This window comes from Dromaius novaehollandiae, chromosome W, assembly GCF_036370855.1.
Source record: "Dromaius novaehollandiae isolate bDroNov1 chromosome W, bDroNov1.hap1, whole genome shotgun sequence".
Lineage (NCBI taxonomy): Eukaryota > Metazoa > Chordata > Aves > Casuariiformes > Dromaiidae > Dromaius > Dromaius novaehollandiae.
In genome coordinates, this window is record NC_088130.1 from 69,968,884 (window position 1) to 69,985,503 (window position 16,620).

At 37.3% G+C, this 16,620-nt stretch overlaps 1 protein-coding gene across 1 annotated transcript in view; it reads right to left on the bottom strand.

The window, feature by feature from the left end:
* LOC112994489 (methyl-CpG-binding domain protein 2) overlaps positions 1–16,620 on the bottom strand; it is a 44,285-nt gene that overhangs the window by 7,768 nt on the left and 19,897 nt on the right. The window contains exons 3-5 of the mRNA XM_026118876.2: positions 12,980–13,117; positions 2,397–2,487; positions 1,484–1,661 (exon numbers count right to left, since the gene is read on the bottom strand). Of these exons, the coding sequence (XP_025974661.1) occupies positions 1,484–1,661; positions 2,397–2,487; positions 12,980–13,117 (407 nt within the window). The remainder of the gene's footprint in view (positions 1–1,483; positions 1,662–2,396; positions 2,488–12,979; positions 13,118–16,620) is intronic.

Genomic DNA, 16,620 nt, shown 5'->3' on the forward strand with positions numbered 1-16,620 from the left:
AAACAGCTGCTACAATCTCCCCTGAGGTTTTATAGCACAAAAGAATAGATGCTTGCATCTGACCAGATATCCCCAACGGTGAGCTTTTGCTTACCATTACCTAAGTTCAGGAAGTAATTGTACTGCTTTCCTTAGCGATAACAGGTGCCATATTCTGATTCTACTTTTTTATGCAACATATTTTCTGGATGGTCTTAAAATGAAAGACAGGTTCACACAAACAGTATGTAAGGGTAGCTTTTGAGAATATTTAATCCTTTATATAGCAAGCTGTCTATACAGTCATGAGCCAGAAGAGACACTGAACTTGCAGTTTATTCATAGAGGGAGAGCTCTTTCAGTTCAGAATCTGTGTCCTTCCTGAGCTGCTAGTGCTAACTATCTGATACCAAGTTCAGAGACTCAAAGACTTATAAGACAAAGAAAGAATTCTGCTACAAATAAATAATACATATGGTCAAACACACGAAGAACACTCTTCATCCTGCTCCATAACTTTCAGAAACAAAGCCAGAAGAGTTTAACTTTTGAAAACAGTTCAAGTTCATGTTTAAGAAAATAAAGCAAAGTAAATCCCTACGCACAGGACTGGAAATCAGATAATGTTATACTCTGCAAAAGATTCAGCAAGTCATCTAACGCTTAGAAAAGAATGTGATAGTAGTTGACTTTGGTGCCTAGTGAATTCCATTAAGTGGCAAGATCCAAGTTTGGTCCTCAAATTCCCTGTGCAACTTAGAATTAATTAACCAAAAATGTGATACTAAAGGCAATGTTCATCCCACATGTTTATTCAAGCTAAGCAAGAGTGGGGAAAAAAAAAAAAAAAAAAAGTGGGGAGACAGAATTGTGTACTATGTATTGCCACATTCCAGTAATTAGTCAATGCAGCAGGAAAACTCTCTTCACTCAGTCCTAATCCTTGAGGGCAGCACTGGAGCCTCTGCTTTCAGAAACCAAAGGATCAGTCTTTCATTGAAAAGAAAATTAACAGTGCAGCTATAAAAACAAACAAACAACAACAAAAACTTTGTCCATATAGGCAGAGCTATCTGTGCTCTTCCTATCATATCCCAATCTCCCATTTCAAGAGAGTGAATTATCCACAAATCTATATGCTATACAGGAATACTCTTATTCTCCCTTGCTGAAACTCTACTTTTCAATTGAGATCAACAAATTAACCTGACAAAAAACAGAAGGGAGAAAGCCAATATTGATCACAGCTTTAGCTTACTGGTTGGCCACTCCCTTGGGAAAGAAAATGTGGCTTATGACTTATGTCTTATGGAATAGTTTTTATTAATATATTAATCAAAAAGAAAAAAAACAGATTTTCAGTTTTCAAGTTACTGAACTAATCAATATGTTCAAGAAACATGTTCACACTTCTCTTCCCTTAACTCCAGGATTGCACTGAGCCAGGAAGGAATATACTTCAGTTGAACTTGCTTGTCATTTTATTGAAGACTATAAAACTTACCTAATGTCATCATCTGTGACTATGAAAGCTTTGCAGAGGGGTTGAGATGTATTAAGCCAAACAGCCGGGTTCTTTTCTACAGCTGCAGAGAGCTGTCCTGTGATAGGTGCAGAACTGGTGTGCAAAGCACTAGCAACAGCTGATAACAGGGTATCGTCATTGTTACCTGGGCCAACTCCTAAAATAAGGATAACTGAATAGTTAACATTCACATTTCACACACAACTTTCAGGGGCAGAGCTCTTCCCAGCAGCTAAAGTTAATATATATTGATGATATTATTGCCACTGGATGTCTGACTATATAATCTAAAGAGTTAAAAACAAGTTCTTCAACAATGGCTTTGTAATATTTCTGTATAAATTAGCATTTCACAAATCATCCTATTTCTAAAACTGGCTAGTTTCTTTAACTTATACTAGCGATTACAATAACCTCAAATTTTTAATAAAGATGATCAGATCATAAATTTATCAGTTACATATTGAAATAATTTCTTAGCAACTTCATGATGTTAATCTATGTCAATATTTCAATAGTTTTTAATGCTTTAAAGGTATTAAATTAATTCTGGAAAATAAACAGTGAAGGTTTTTGCAGCACTCAAATTCCCATGACAATCTCCAAAGCAGTAGAACAAAATTGTTAGTTCGTATCTACGACATGGTATTTTAGATGAACGTTCACCAATACGAGCACAGTTCTGAAGTATGGTTTCTGTTAACTATATAAATGAATTAAAAATAAATGGTTTTCGAAATTGAGGCATTCTGTCTGCAAATACATTCAGAACTTGGAGTTTACTAAATCTGACTGTAAACTTAAAAGCTTGTCAAGAGCATCAAAAAGTCTGTCCTTTTAAGCACAAACTACTTTGTAAATTGGAGGTAACCGCAGTAAATGAATACAATACCTTGAAGACCTTTAGGTAGCTCCATGGATTTTATGATTTGTTCACTGACATCAGATGCACTGAGACCTTGTAGCCTCTTCTCCCAGAAAAGCTGAAAAATAGAAGACAAGATTGCTCATTAGACTAGAAAAATAATCAGCTTATGGTGGTAAACAAAATTCATGATCAAAGCAGCATCAGAATAACCAAGTAGACAGACAGTGCCTAGCTGCTTACAAAACAATCAACCTAATAGTCACACAAGCTACCAAAAAGGTAATATCCTATCTGCTGATGGAGTTTCAGTCAACAGGAACATGCTTGCATGAGCATTATGCAGTGTATGTTGAGATATTGGAGCTAGCTCTGAATGCTACAGCAGTACAGCTGCACCGACACTAATGCTAGTCAGTAGCCAAACCACTTCAAAACCTATCCGGGCTCAATGATCTGGCCCCTTACTAGGCTGCGTAGATATCTGTAGACTCATCTGGAAATAAGATCAAATCTTACCACTTTCGGAAAGCTGTGTGAACTAAATTCACATTCACTTTACTTTCTATTGCTTGATTCAGTAGCTGGAAACATGACCTAAGAGATTTTTGTTTAACAGTGCAGAATTCCCTCTTCACTTCTATAATACTGGTCTAAAGATTCATCCTGAAGTTCTGCTGCAGACTGGCAACTCCTATTTTTTAAAATGGACCTTTTCTAGCTAGCAAGATAGCAATGAAAGCTAGTTAAAAAGTTGATATCCATTCCACAGGAAGCTACATTTAAGAAATAATCTTGGTAAGGAGAGAAGTGAGAATGTAGCTTTGCAATTTCCTGTGGAAAAGGTATTCTGAAATAGTTCGACTTTTCTGCAGGATGTGCAGGAGGAAAAAAAAACTATTTCTTTTCATGCCTCCAAAACCTGATACAAAAAAAACCCTAGGCAAGCAGCTATACTAATTCTAGGAAATTCCTTGTTGTAGTTGGGAACTCAAAAGATTTAGTATTAGACAGAACTTTCAAATGCCACATTCTGTTCTAAAACTGGAAATGCAACAACCAGAGTTTCCTCTTTCATCCTTTGTGAGGCCTGTATCACCAGTCGCACCTCATTAAACTGAACCACTCTACATCAATGATTCTTACTCAGAAAAACCTTTTTTTTTTCCAGTGACAAAGGTAGTAAAGGCAAAGAAAAAGCAACAAAGAATGTGTACTTCAGCATTAAGAGTACTACTGACTGGAAATAAAGCACATAGTTATGGTAAGAAAAATGCAATAATCTCTACAACATGTCTGTACAGCTTAATAAATCAGTAGGGTGAATGATGGTTGTGTTCGCCAATAGATTACTACATCTTTTTACAGATAACTACTTATTTAAGTGTTCTTATCTGGACACATTTGTAACCAAGTCTAAATCCATGTAGCTTAGAAAACCCACATAGAATCATTCAAGCTCTTCAATTTTTTGCAGAACTCTGACTACATTGTTTGACACATTCTTGACTTCTCCATGATTTTGAGAGCTTTTTGAAAATATATGTTGCCACTCATGTCTCATTTTACTAGAACCACTTAAAATGCTTTCTGTAAACTTATTCCTCGCTCATATCTAGAATTCATTTTCACCATTCCAACCCAGGTTTTAGTTACATTGTTAGTGGAACATCCAGGCATCTCTTTCATCTTGTTTTAAAATGTTAAATATTTAGTACCTCCAGTGATTCACTTCTACTTTTTACCAGTATCGCTAAGATACCATTCCAAGGAAGCACTCTAGATGCATTGCAAGTCATTACTGCTCCAAGGATGAAGTGACAGTGCCTTTAGGCTGTCTGGACCTCTAAAGAAATCCTTGGTTACAAAAGCATAAATAGCAACTCACCGGCTAAACTCTAAAACAAGTATTAAGACTCACGAAAATGAAGTTAAAGTAAAATCCTATTAATTAGGTATTTCATCATTGGATCAACTTCCCACCTTGCTAAAGTCACTACCAAGTTTTTCTTTTTTTTTTTTTAATTGTTTAAAGATTTTACCCTTCATTCCCCTTTCCCCCTTCATTTCATAGTTTTTTAGAGCCAAACAAAAGGCTCACCAACTCCAAATTGTAGCTCTGTTTTTATATGCTACAGGAAAAAGAATAGCCTCTGTTTACTCAGGGTAAAATTAATTGGTCTACAGTAGCAGCAGCAAATGTATCACCAAATACAGTCAGGTATTACTGGGTTTTGATCCTTCAGTTGCCTACTCAAACTATCGCTGTACACACCACAGAGGGAATGAGGGATCAGGAGAAAGGTTAGGGTATAGAGAGGGCATAGGAATGAAAATGTGTTTGGGAGAGAGACGGGTACTTTAAGAAGGATAACTCAGATATATGAAAGCCAAGAAGATTTGCAAAATGAAGGGCTCTTCCAATACCAGTATTCACTCAGCTCTTTAAGCCTTAATTTTCAATGCACCAGTCACTTCAGTTATCAGCTCTCTACTGACTTTGGGGTCAACTAAGAAAAGCACTTAGCATTTAGTCACAAATGCTTAAATAAGATTGAAGCAAAAATATCTGAACTATTTGAGACTACAGAAACAAAAATATCTGAACTATTTGAGACTACAGAAACAAAGATTCAGGAATATAATTCTTGTCCTCAAGTTTTCAAGTAGCTCTTTTGCAGGTTGATCTTTTCTGTTTTTTGTTTTTAAAGTAAAAAAATCTTATACCTCATCCACACAATGACATGGGTGAGAGTGTCAAACTAAGATTTTATAAATTCTGACCAAGCCCAGAAGCTTCTGGTCTAATCTTAAAATGGGTTATAGCTCTCCCTATTCTAGTTCAAAAGCTCTCAGTTTGAACAACAGAACATTTTTAAATACAAAGCCACCACTCAATTAAAAAAAAAAAAAGTGGGAAGTTGGTAAGGCAAAGAAACCAAACAAACCCCAAAACACAACAGCCGATTCAAGTGAACCATTTCAAAGGTCAATAGCTCTCCCTTTAATTTTATGGCATCTTCCTAGCACAAAGCTTCCAGCATCAGCTTCCAGTTCTGTTGTCAAGTATTATCATACTACACTGATTGTCCTTCAGATTTCCACATCCCCAGATCTCCATCAAGACTGCACAAGTTCTCCTTAACACTTCACTGCTGTTCACGAGAAATGAATCATGGTCCTCGAGTCTTATTACAAAGTTTGTTCTCCAGTTCTTTAGGGGTTCTTACAAGTCTTCTCTTGAACCCCTGTATCTTTTCCTGGATTTTACCAAGGATGCTCAATATCAGATCTGGACAAATATTTCTGCGGCAGCTGCATCAGAAATTGCTATTCAGGGATAAGAGAGGGAAAGAGGGTGCTAATACAAATTCAGAAAGCTTTTATATTGCTTCATTTATATGACCAATATGCAACCATTTTACACCAATGGAAATACATGCTCAACATACTAAAAAGGGTCCTGAAAATCTTGACAAACACACTCTGCTCTGCGGTTACAGCCCTAAAACTAGCTTCCAGTACTTTATTTGCAACTCTCCCAGCATTACTGAGACAGAGAATAGAAACAGTGAATACAAAGCTCCACTGCAATACTTTTTGCACACTAAACAGGAAACTAGACACCTATATTAAGAACAATTCACAAAAATCCCACCTAGCTAAACAGTTAGGCATCAGTATCCATAGACCGTGGCCCTCGCAGACTGCCCTTGGCGTTCATCTCCTGCCCAAAGCCATCTGGAATTCACGAGGCAAGCAGCAGCCCCTCACAGGGTGCAAGCTTCTGCAGTCACAACCGCTCTCATTCAAGACACCATTGCCAACAGCAGAGGCTACCTGACCTGTGCAACTACCCTTCCAAAAGGGCAAGAAGGAGGACCCAGAAAACTACGGGCCAGTCAGCCTCATCTCAGTCCCTCGAAAAGTCATGGAGCAGCTCATCCTGGATACCTTTTGCAAGCATATGAAGGATAAGAAGGTGAATAGGAGTAGTCAGCATGGATCCACCAAGGGGAAATCATGCTTAACCAACCTGAGAGCCTTCTACGATGGGATGACTGGCTGGGTAGATGAGGAGAGAGCAGTGGATGTTGTCTGCCTTGACTTCAGGGAGGCTTTTGACACTGCCTCCCATAACATCCTCCTAGGCAAGCTCAGGAAGTGCGGGCTGGATGAGCAGACAGGGAGGTGGCTTGAGACCTGGCTGGATGGCAGAGCTCACAGGGTCGTGCTCGGTGGTGCAAAGTCTAGCTGCAGGCCCGTAGCTAGCAGTGTCCCCAGGGGACAATACTGGGTCCAGTCCTGTTCAACTTCTTCATCAGTGACCTGGATGAAGGGACAAAGTGCATCCCCAGCAAGTTTGCTGATGATACCAACCTGGGAGGAGTGGCTGGTACCCCAGAGGGCTGTGCTGCCCTTCAGAGGGACCTGGACAGGCTGGAGAGATGGGCAGAGAGGAACCTCATGAAGTCTGATGAAGGCAAGTGCAGAGTCCTGCACTTGGGGAGGAATAACTCCATGCACCAGGACAGGTTGGGGGGTGACCTACTGGAAAGCAGCTCCGTGGAGAAGTGACAGGACGAGAGGCAACAGGCACAAACTGAAACACAGGACGTTCTGTCTAAACATGGGGAAAAATTTTCTTTACTGTGAGGGTGACTGAGCTCTGGAACAGGTTGCTCAGAGAGGTTGTGGAGTCTCCATCCTTAGAGACATTCAAAAGCCAGCTGCACAGGGTCCTGGGCAGTATGCTCTAGGTGACCCTGCTTGAGCAGGGGCCTTAGACTAGATGATCTCCAGAGGTCCCTTCCAACCTCAACCAACCACTCTGTGATTCTGTGAGATACCTTCTGCCTAATAACCTTACATCATCTCACAATTGGAGATTTCCTCATAGGATGAGGTGAGCTGTCCAGACTCAGCTTGAGTTCCCTGGAGATTACCTTAATCCTTGAAGTGCAGGGCCAGCTGATACAGCCCAGCCTCACTGAGGCTGTACCAGTACAGCCAGACTAGCAAGGTTCATGTCTCCAGCAAAGAAGTGGTAGCAAATATGACCCTGTTACCCAGGAATGAGAATCCTGATGGGACTGGGATAGGAAGGTATGAGAGAAGAACCAGGACTTCAAGATTCACCATTGTTATGATGTGATATTTCATTACTAATGCAAAATGAATAACCATTCTGAGTATTCATCAGCAGATTATAGTGTTCATCCTATTGGAGAATGAAAAATAGCCCCATTTCAGTTTTGTTTGAAGACCAGCGGTTAGGGAATGCAAACTGAAAAGAGCCTAAAACATTGATCCTTCATTTATTGATGCTTGAACACGCTAGGTTCAGAAAGACTCAGTAGCCAAGTGCCCCATTATCCTAGGAAATTAATCAATATGCTTTATGCCAAAGGTGACCTGTTATGCAATAATCTCTTGTGGAGCAAGAAATATATCCCTTATCACTCAAACCTAATATCTTAGGGCAAGTCTGTTTTTCTTTCTGTGACAGAAAAGGCAGCATGGGAAAGCAGTGTCAAGGTCAGGAGGGTGGAGCAGAATTTTCACTTCCTTGTTGTTCTGAAATTCTATAATGGCAAAGCTCTACTACAGCTGAACTTCTGGAGTTCTTTGTTTGAAGAATTATAAAATATTGCTTCCTCCATAATTGTTTTTTGTCCAAGAAAAGCTATTCATGATGAATGGTCAGCTATAATCAAAACCGTAATCTCTGTAAAAAAACAGTCTCCTAAGCAACTATTATTTTTCATTCAGAAAACAAAGAAATGATAGATTAGCCTCTCTATTGCAAGAGCCACCAAATACAAGTAGAGAAGGCGCTGCACCTTTTTCTCAGAGAAATAAAGTCCATTTTGTAGTTGCTCAAGCAATGGAAGCCTTCAGGAAAATTTTGCTGAAAAGGGACATTCCAATTCTACTATTTTTAAAAGAAATGCACATGTGTTCTTAACGTTCAAATATTCTTGTTAAGTGACTGATTTATATGTAAATCAATCAATAAAGAACCTCAGATATTTGCAAAATTCTATTTACAGAATATTGAAAATACTCTAAATGTCAACACAATGATGTACTTGACTGGACACAAACTCCTTCTACTCAGAGTTACAGATATCTACTCTTATTTTACACTATTAGTCAGAAAAGGCTACTATCTAATTCAGATTATGATGGAAATAGCAACTTTAACAGCACAGCCACAATTCCAGGCAGCAGCCTTGGTATCTTCCCAGCTCCCTGGAACCATATTCATTTCAATGCTGCTTGCAGATGCATTATAACCTGATAGGCAAGCTGATTAAAACTTAATCATGTCTACACAAAATACAGTCAACATATCTGTATCATACTATAGACACAGGCAGTTCAGGATTTTGTTATGTTTTAAAATCTACCATAAAGGCTAAGTGAGACCAGAATGCCTGAAGTTATCGTTTGAGAAACTGCTCAAGTGTTCGATATTGCAGGCAATTAAATCAGGAAATATGATTAAAAAGACAGAGGTCTTTTCAAAGCATTCATGGATGAATTTAAAGTGAACAAGAATTTCTCCGTGAAACTGGAAAATTTCTTTCCTCTTTTTACATCCAATTAATTGCTCAGCTCTGCTGAATCCATAATTGCCAGTGAAAATTTCACTATTCCTGAACTTGACTGGGAGAGGAAGATGGAACTTAATCTCATCAAGTTCCTTCAGCTTGTCTTTTTGATAATTCTAATATATATTAACCAAAGAGCTTTTCCTAAAGTGTTCTAACCCAATCTAATTTTAGACTCCAGTCCCTTAAAAATTGATCCACGGGAAATAAAATTGCATCTATTTGACAAAGTTTGAAGTGCTGATAGCTAAATTTTTCTTCCTTGTTAAGAACCATTAACAAGATGACATACATAAAATGACATCCTGTAGTTTTTCTTGTAAATTAAGCTTTTTAGACTACATACATCTTATGCCAAAAATGACTGTGGTCAGCTCTGGTTTGTGACATACCATCCTATTTAATCATCAGTTACAATACAAATACACTGCAAACATATATGACAGTAACTGTAGCAGAGACTTTTAAACCAATTTTGAAGAGTACTTTTGGCCTGCAGAAGGATGCTGCTGCTCAGGTTTATTCCAAGGTGTTTAAAAAAGTTGTCTGCAACAGAATTGGAAGAACCAGGTGACATAACTGATGACTAACTGATTACCCGATTTCCTCAAAATGAGCTTCAAAGAGGAGGCTGGCCTTCTTTTAAATAGTGAAGACATTTCCTGGGAATGTTTTTAGCCAAATACATCAGGCAGAGACTGAGTTAAACCTTTTATAAATTCAGTACTATTCACCTACATAAACGTCTTTTTTTACCAGTGTGATTTCAAATCATCCCTAACTCCATAATCAATAGTATACAACAAAATTAACTAGTGATTAATCAAGTCCGCAGGAGTCAGAGCTCTCAGGTACCATGTGGTTGTGGGGGGGAAGAAGGGAGAATGAGTGAGCTTTGTAGTTTACCCTGAAAAAGATCAAGGAGTATGGTGCAGTTTGAACTAAGAAGCTTAGACACACAAAAGAGAGGATGCAACTAACTACATGCTGAAAATATGGAACCAGCTGCTGCCACAAAGATCTGTTGCTCTAGTTGCCAGATTCACCTATACCCAGATCACAAGCAAACTGTTATTAGTTTATCTTTCCAGGAACTACCACAGGACTTACTGCTTGAAAAAGAGCTGCTGCCAAATGTCTCCCTGCCAGCACCAATAAGCATATCTTCTCACTCTCAGATCATGAAAAAATTACTGACTGCCAAGGTAACTACAGTATTGGTTTATTTTGATCTCTGTATAAGGAGATAGGCCAAAGATAATTTTCAGTGAATTCTGGTTAGACTGTCTATTGAAAAGGGGGATACAACAGAAGTAAGTGGATAAAGCTTTTAGAGATGGGTACCTAGAAAACCAGAAGCAAGGATCCCTTCAGGGATTTGGGCCAAGGATCAAAGAAGCAGGAAGGAATGAAACTGGAAGCAGTAACTGAATAAGCTTTATATACAGATAGGCTTTATAGTCAGTGTTTCTGTATTCATTTGAACAGCCAATGTTGATGTCATATTTACAGCATCTGTAAAGGAAGGGCATACACCTGAGTAGGACAGACGGAGGAAGCAGTGCTGTATATAGGGATTATGTGTGTAAGGAAAATACAGTTTTTATCTGGAAGGGAAGAGAATTCAAATATATTTGCAAAGCTGTATTGTATACAACTGTATCTCAAGTGATAAGTGTTCTACATGATGCGGGCTTCATTAAGAAAAAAGAGACATTTTCCAGCACCTTCAGTCCTCAACCCTGTTTCTATATTTTATCTCAGCAGATCACAATAAGAAAAGAATCCTGACTTTCTGAAAAGCAGGAAAAGACTATATATGTTGATAACTTTGATGCTCCAGAGAGTGAGAAGAATGTCTGAATGAGCTTCATGCTATGCTCAAACAAGATGTACATGTGTGGTTGCATGTGTATGAAGGCTGCACACATGATTAATGATTTGAGCTCTCTCCATACTTTTACAAGAAATATCTATAATTGTACAATGGAAATTTGTGTGTAAAGACGCAAGATCATTTGAAGTAGTTTAAGAAATCTATCAATTTAAGAAATCTGTCAATATTTAAGATTTGCTACACTAACTGAGAGCATGCTGTGTACATTAAATTGCTCTGTTACAGGTTTTTAATGGAAATTTTGCTGAAAACTCACAGAAGTTTATACAAAACCAGCTGCAACCAACTCTGCACCCTCTTCCCCAAGTCTCCCAGCAAGCTGATCATCACTACTCAAAACCATCATAGACTTGCTCAAACAGCTCAAAGCAGCACTCTAACCTGGAGGAAAGCAACAGAGTAAGACACACCAAGGTTTGCTTTGCTATTAGATATATACGACGAATTTTTCTACATTCAAAGCAAACAGAGGTATCATCTCTTCCAAATGAAGTATGCCAACACAGAATGAGATTACTGTTTTAAGTGTCCTCTTCCAAAGATGCACTGATGCAAATGAGGAGAATGGAATTTGATTGATAAAGAATGCTGAAGCAGTGATCAGCAGATGATGATTACTTTAAGATCTTGCTATAGCTTGATCTATTAGAACCTATCTTAATGAGGAAAGGATTTAACACAGGTGGATTTGAAAACTGCCTATTCTACTAGTCTTTATGCAACCGGAATAGTCCATTCTCAAAAGACAAGGGATGCGTTCCAGAAGATTTCAGTCACTAGGTATTTGAAGAAAAGATTCTAGAGGAAAGAAAAGCGGGAAGAAATAGTCAAGCAAAAAAGGGTTTGGAATCCATCAAGATATGAATTGCCAGACATCCATTTCTCTTGTCACAAAGCTGCCATAACTCTCATATGATTTAGTGATTATTACTGGTTCAGCAGACATGACTGAAAGGAAATTCCTGACATACAAAGTGTAGTAGTTTAAAAGGAAAATCAAAAGAATGTGAAGAGGATCAATAGACACACACAATTATGCATCTTTTAGATCTGAATGTGATACACTTACACGGCCCCTGTTGAACTTCATGGGACCAACAGTGAAGTTAGCTGAGGCCTTCAAATCTTGCTAAAAGACATCTCAACAAGATGATCCAATATGGCTCGATATTTCTTCTTTTTCTTTCTCACCTGAATTTAGAGGATGCAGAGTCTAAATTCCTTATGTTATTTCTTACAAGAACAGCATTCAAGATGTTTGAAAGTGCAATATTAGAGACAACCTGGGTTTCAAAGGAAACGTTGCTATAAGTTAGTGACAAATGAGTGTATAAAACTATCAACATGCTTCTGTATTTTCTTCTCAGCCCTGCATTCCTAGGAAAACAAGGTATTTCAATTTGATGATAACACTATAATGACTCAAAGATACAAGTTAGACTTAAAAGCGATGCCTCAATCCAATATATACTACATTATGTAGTATAGCATTCCTTCATTCACTAAATTTCCTTTTCTTCTCTGCTCCCTCCTCCTCATATAAAACAAAACCAAAAAGCACAGTGTGTAGAGGTGATCCGTCATTGATAAAGAAAGAGAACCATCTAAAGGAGATCTTGTATAAGATGAGTTTATGTTACTGTGTTGTGGATTTATAATGGTAGTACAGTAAAAAAAGAGGGATTTAAAATAAAAAAAATTGTATTCACACAAAGCTCTTCTATGCAAGTATTTAAAAGATATATTTCTTGATGTGAACTACGTATTTCATAGAAACTTCTATGAAGAAGCTGCACATGAAAAACATCCTGTATTTGATGTCCAATTGTGACAGTGGAGCCTATAGATGTGTTTCAGTAGGAATGTGATAATCAAATCTGAATGAAGTTTTGGATTAAAGAAAAAAAAATCATCTCCATATGAACAGACTGTTACTTCTGTATTTTTAAAAAATATGTATTTACTACAACACATTCCTAGAAGTTATCTTCAAGGTAGAAATTCTCATTTGTAATTGAAGCATAGCCAAAACCAAGCAGATTTTCAGCTTGTTTCAACTTTCTGAGCAGTAACAACGGAAGTACAGTAATTCTTACCTGTCGTGGCTGCTCTGTTACTCGCTGTGGATCAGATCTCACTTTGTTACTAGGATGATTGGTAACTTTGGTGACTGGTTGTTTGAAAATTGATGCTGTTTGTCTGATTGGCAAAGTTGTATTTAAGTCTGGTTTTCCCTGTTAAAAGAAAAAAGCGAATTAACAAGTGCTATACACACACAAAAAAATCCATACATTAATGTTGGATTCACCCTCTGCTATTGATTTGCAAAAAAAGAAGCTTTTTTTGGAGTAAAGATTTCCCTTAAATGCTATATCCAACTAACCTTTGTAGTCATCCTTTTTAAAGGAAAAAAAAAATGTAATGCTTAGCTGGCTCCAGATATTTTCACCATCTTTTATCAATTACTTTCTGAAAGAATCAGACTGCTTGAAAGTCCACCTTTCCTTTTGGTAAAATACGTGTTATTTATGCAAGTGACTTACATTCCGAAAAGAGACAGCTTCACCATTAGGTGACAAAATGAATCTCCAAAGCTTCACGAAAACATACTTGTAGCAAACATTATATTTACAGAGTTCCAAGTCTTAAAGGCCAGCAATTTCCTACATAACTCTTCTCCTCAATTTCCTAAGTGATTCCTATATAAAAGAATTCTTAATTAAGTGCAGTAATTTATTCTAGAAAGAAACTAAAACTATTCTACTTTAACAAATTCTGCTGGAAAAGTTAGATTAGTTAGGTTTGTGAATTGATGATTCTCAGCTACCACTGATAACACTTTACTAGCATATCTTGTCACATACAAAAGCCTTCAAACCATCAAACCAGTAGTATATACTGGTACACAGCTCCCCTGTGTAGATATAATCTTGAACAAACTTCAAATCACAGAAAATCCACTGGAGACCTACATATTTTTCTAATTAACTGCTGGGGAAACTATCTGACATTCACAGAGGGACAACAGAAGAATAGATATGCATGTATTATAGATAGACATGCACAAACACAGCATGAGATAAGGGGGACATAGAGAACAGAGACAACAGTCATTTAACTAAATTTTCTTTATATAAGACTGATTTTTGAGGATAGTCAGCATGAGCTATTGCTCAAGTTCAAATTAGAAAGGCTACTCTAATTACTTTGTTTAAAAAGTAAATCTAAAACATAACACCAGATTTATTCTAATCTGGAAGACAGCAGGACAATTTTTCATCGTAATTTATTTGTAAGCCTTATTAGATGTAATTACAGTTAAGTTTGCTGTGTGCCTATTTTGTTTTGTTTTGCCTGAGTTGCTTTTGAACTTTGTGTCCAATGTCAACCAAACTTTTTAAAAGTCTTGAGAAAATTTCTTTGTATGAGTTTTGTGAAAGCTGGTATTCAAGTAGAGATGGGAGCAGGGAGAGGAAGAATGTAGGGAAGCATCTCCTGTGAGGGAAAAGAAAGCAGAACCCATTTTTCTATGTGAACAGCCAATAGTCAGCACATACTTAATTCCAGACCAGCACGTTGTAGGCCATTTCTTTCCAGGGAGTGGGGGCTTTAAAACAGGAAATCAGAGATACTGAAGTGTAAGATTAAGGAATATAGATACACATAGCACAGATCCATAAAATGGCAAACTTTATTAATCCAGGTGCTTACTAAACAATTTTTATAGTTTCAGTAATGAAAGAACATTTCTAGACCAAATAGTTTAAGATATATCCCATTAGTCAACTCCATAGACATTTCTGGCTTCTTCCTCCATTCATTGCTAGTAAAATGTGTCATAAAGACACTAGTCCCAGACAAAACTGACGCCAGCTTCCTCAGAAGTGATTTTGTTTGATATTTAATGAAACAGGAAAGTCATATTAAAATGCATCATATGTCTGGTACCAAAAACACTATCAAAGCTTTGGAGCTTAACGACACATTCATGTTCACTACCAATGAGCAAATGCAAGCGTGAGTGATCTGGTCTGTGTGGTTTGTGTGGTTTGAAGTAAGTCTGAGTATGAGACACTGCTAGTGCCTGAATCCCTCTGTAGAGCAAGAGCCCAAAAAGAAGCCTTTCGGCTGGGGAAAGAGAATTTTCCCATAGCCTCCAAGACTGATGAAGAAAGACAAAAATACAGTATCAAAACACCATGATAGCTTTTGTAAGTCTGTCTCTCTATTTTAAAGCAGACTGCTACTTTGAAGTGCTGTGACAGCACAACAGCATCTTACAGCTTTCTGTCTGCAATCCCAGCTCCTCAGACTCCTGAGGATGTAGTCTTTCAAACTTTTCTGCTCTTGGATTTCTTTTGTTGCTTTCTTAACAACTAAAGGTCTCTGGGCTTCTTTTTCAAGGCATACAAGGGTGTGACTGAGAATACACATGTGCTTATATCCACACAACAAGAGAGACAACGAAAGCAAACATCCTCACATTTAAGCAGACACATTTTCCCAATGAACATATATTAAGATGTTCTCTATTCTGCATGACAGTTCTAAGCACTTCAAAACATTTAACAGTCATACCTAATTTTGAAAAGAGAACTGTTCAAGCTTTTGCTTTTTAGAAGTTTAGTTACATGTTCAAAAGGAAGAAAAGTAAGCTATCATGTAATATTTCAGGTCCTATAAGAAAGTTTTATAATTGGCTGTGAAATCATAGTTCAAAAGTTATACGATGAACTTCAATATTAGACTGTACCAAGAATCAAGTTAAAAGATTTTTTCATTAGGATTTAGTTATATACCTATTATACACTTTAGAATTTACTTATATACCTATTACATACTTACACTTCTTCCAGTAAAAAAAAAAAAAGAAAAAAAAAAGACTAAGTTCTTGGGCTTAAAAATGTGAATTAAATCTCACTCTTCAAATCCTCAGTATTTAGACTATATAATTTGGACTATACAACTTTATAAAATAGAATGAGTTAAGAACCAGAGAGCACATGCTTGTTTAAAAACCTTTAGTTCCTAAGATGAACATACTGGAATTCCATATAATTGAAATTAGAGAAATATTCTGTAACGATCTGTGTAAAAATGAAATTAAAAAATTGGCTAGGGGCTCCGGCTTATTAAGCAATAAGCCTTCTGTTCACAGCATCAGCATCAGATTAAATTCTTATTTTAAAAGTAGGTATTCCTCTTTTAGCGCTTTGCCAGGAATCTGACAGGGTAGTTCCTCCATCAACAGAATGTCCTGTATTTTAGCATGTCTCTGTTACTGCAAGGCGGATAGGAGATGAGAGGGAGTGTGAAGTCATTCTTTCTATATTTGTACAATGAATAGCCTATGAACTAGCAATAAAGAGAATATCATCTCTGTACTCTGCAGAAAGTAATTTTCATCAGAAAGAGCAGACAAGCCACTTAATCCCAAGATATATCCTTACAAACCACAATGGTTATCATATTGGCTACTCCCATCCAACTATTTGGCTCATCTTCTGGGTGGGGGGAGAGGCAAGGGAGAGAGCCACTTTATATAGCCTCTCCAAGATGACACTGGGTTATTAAATTCTTCCTGGTGGAAAAATTAAGGTATTCCTCCATATAACCTCAAGGCATATAATTGATAGGAAGGAGCAGCAGAATAATACTTCATATTTATCTAGGCACCTTAAAATGTAACCTAACTGACAGGATGGTTTTAATATTTCAGGCCTAAATTCTTCATCCA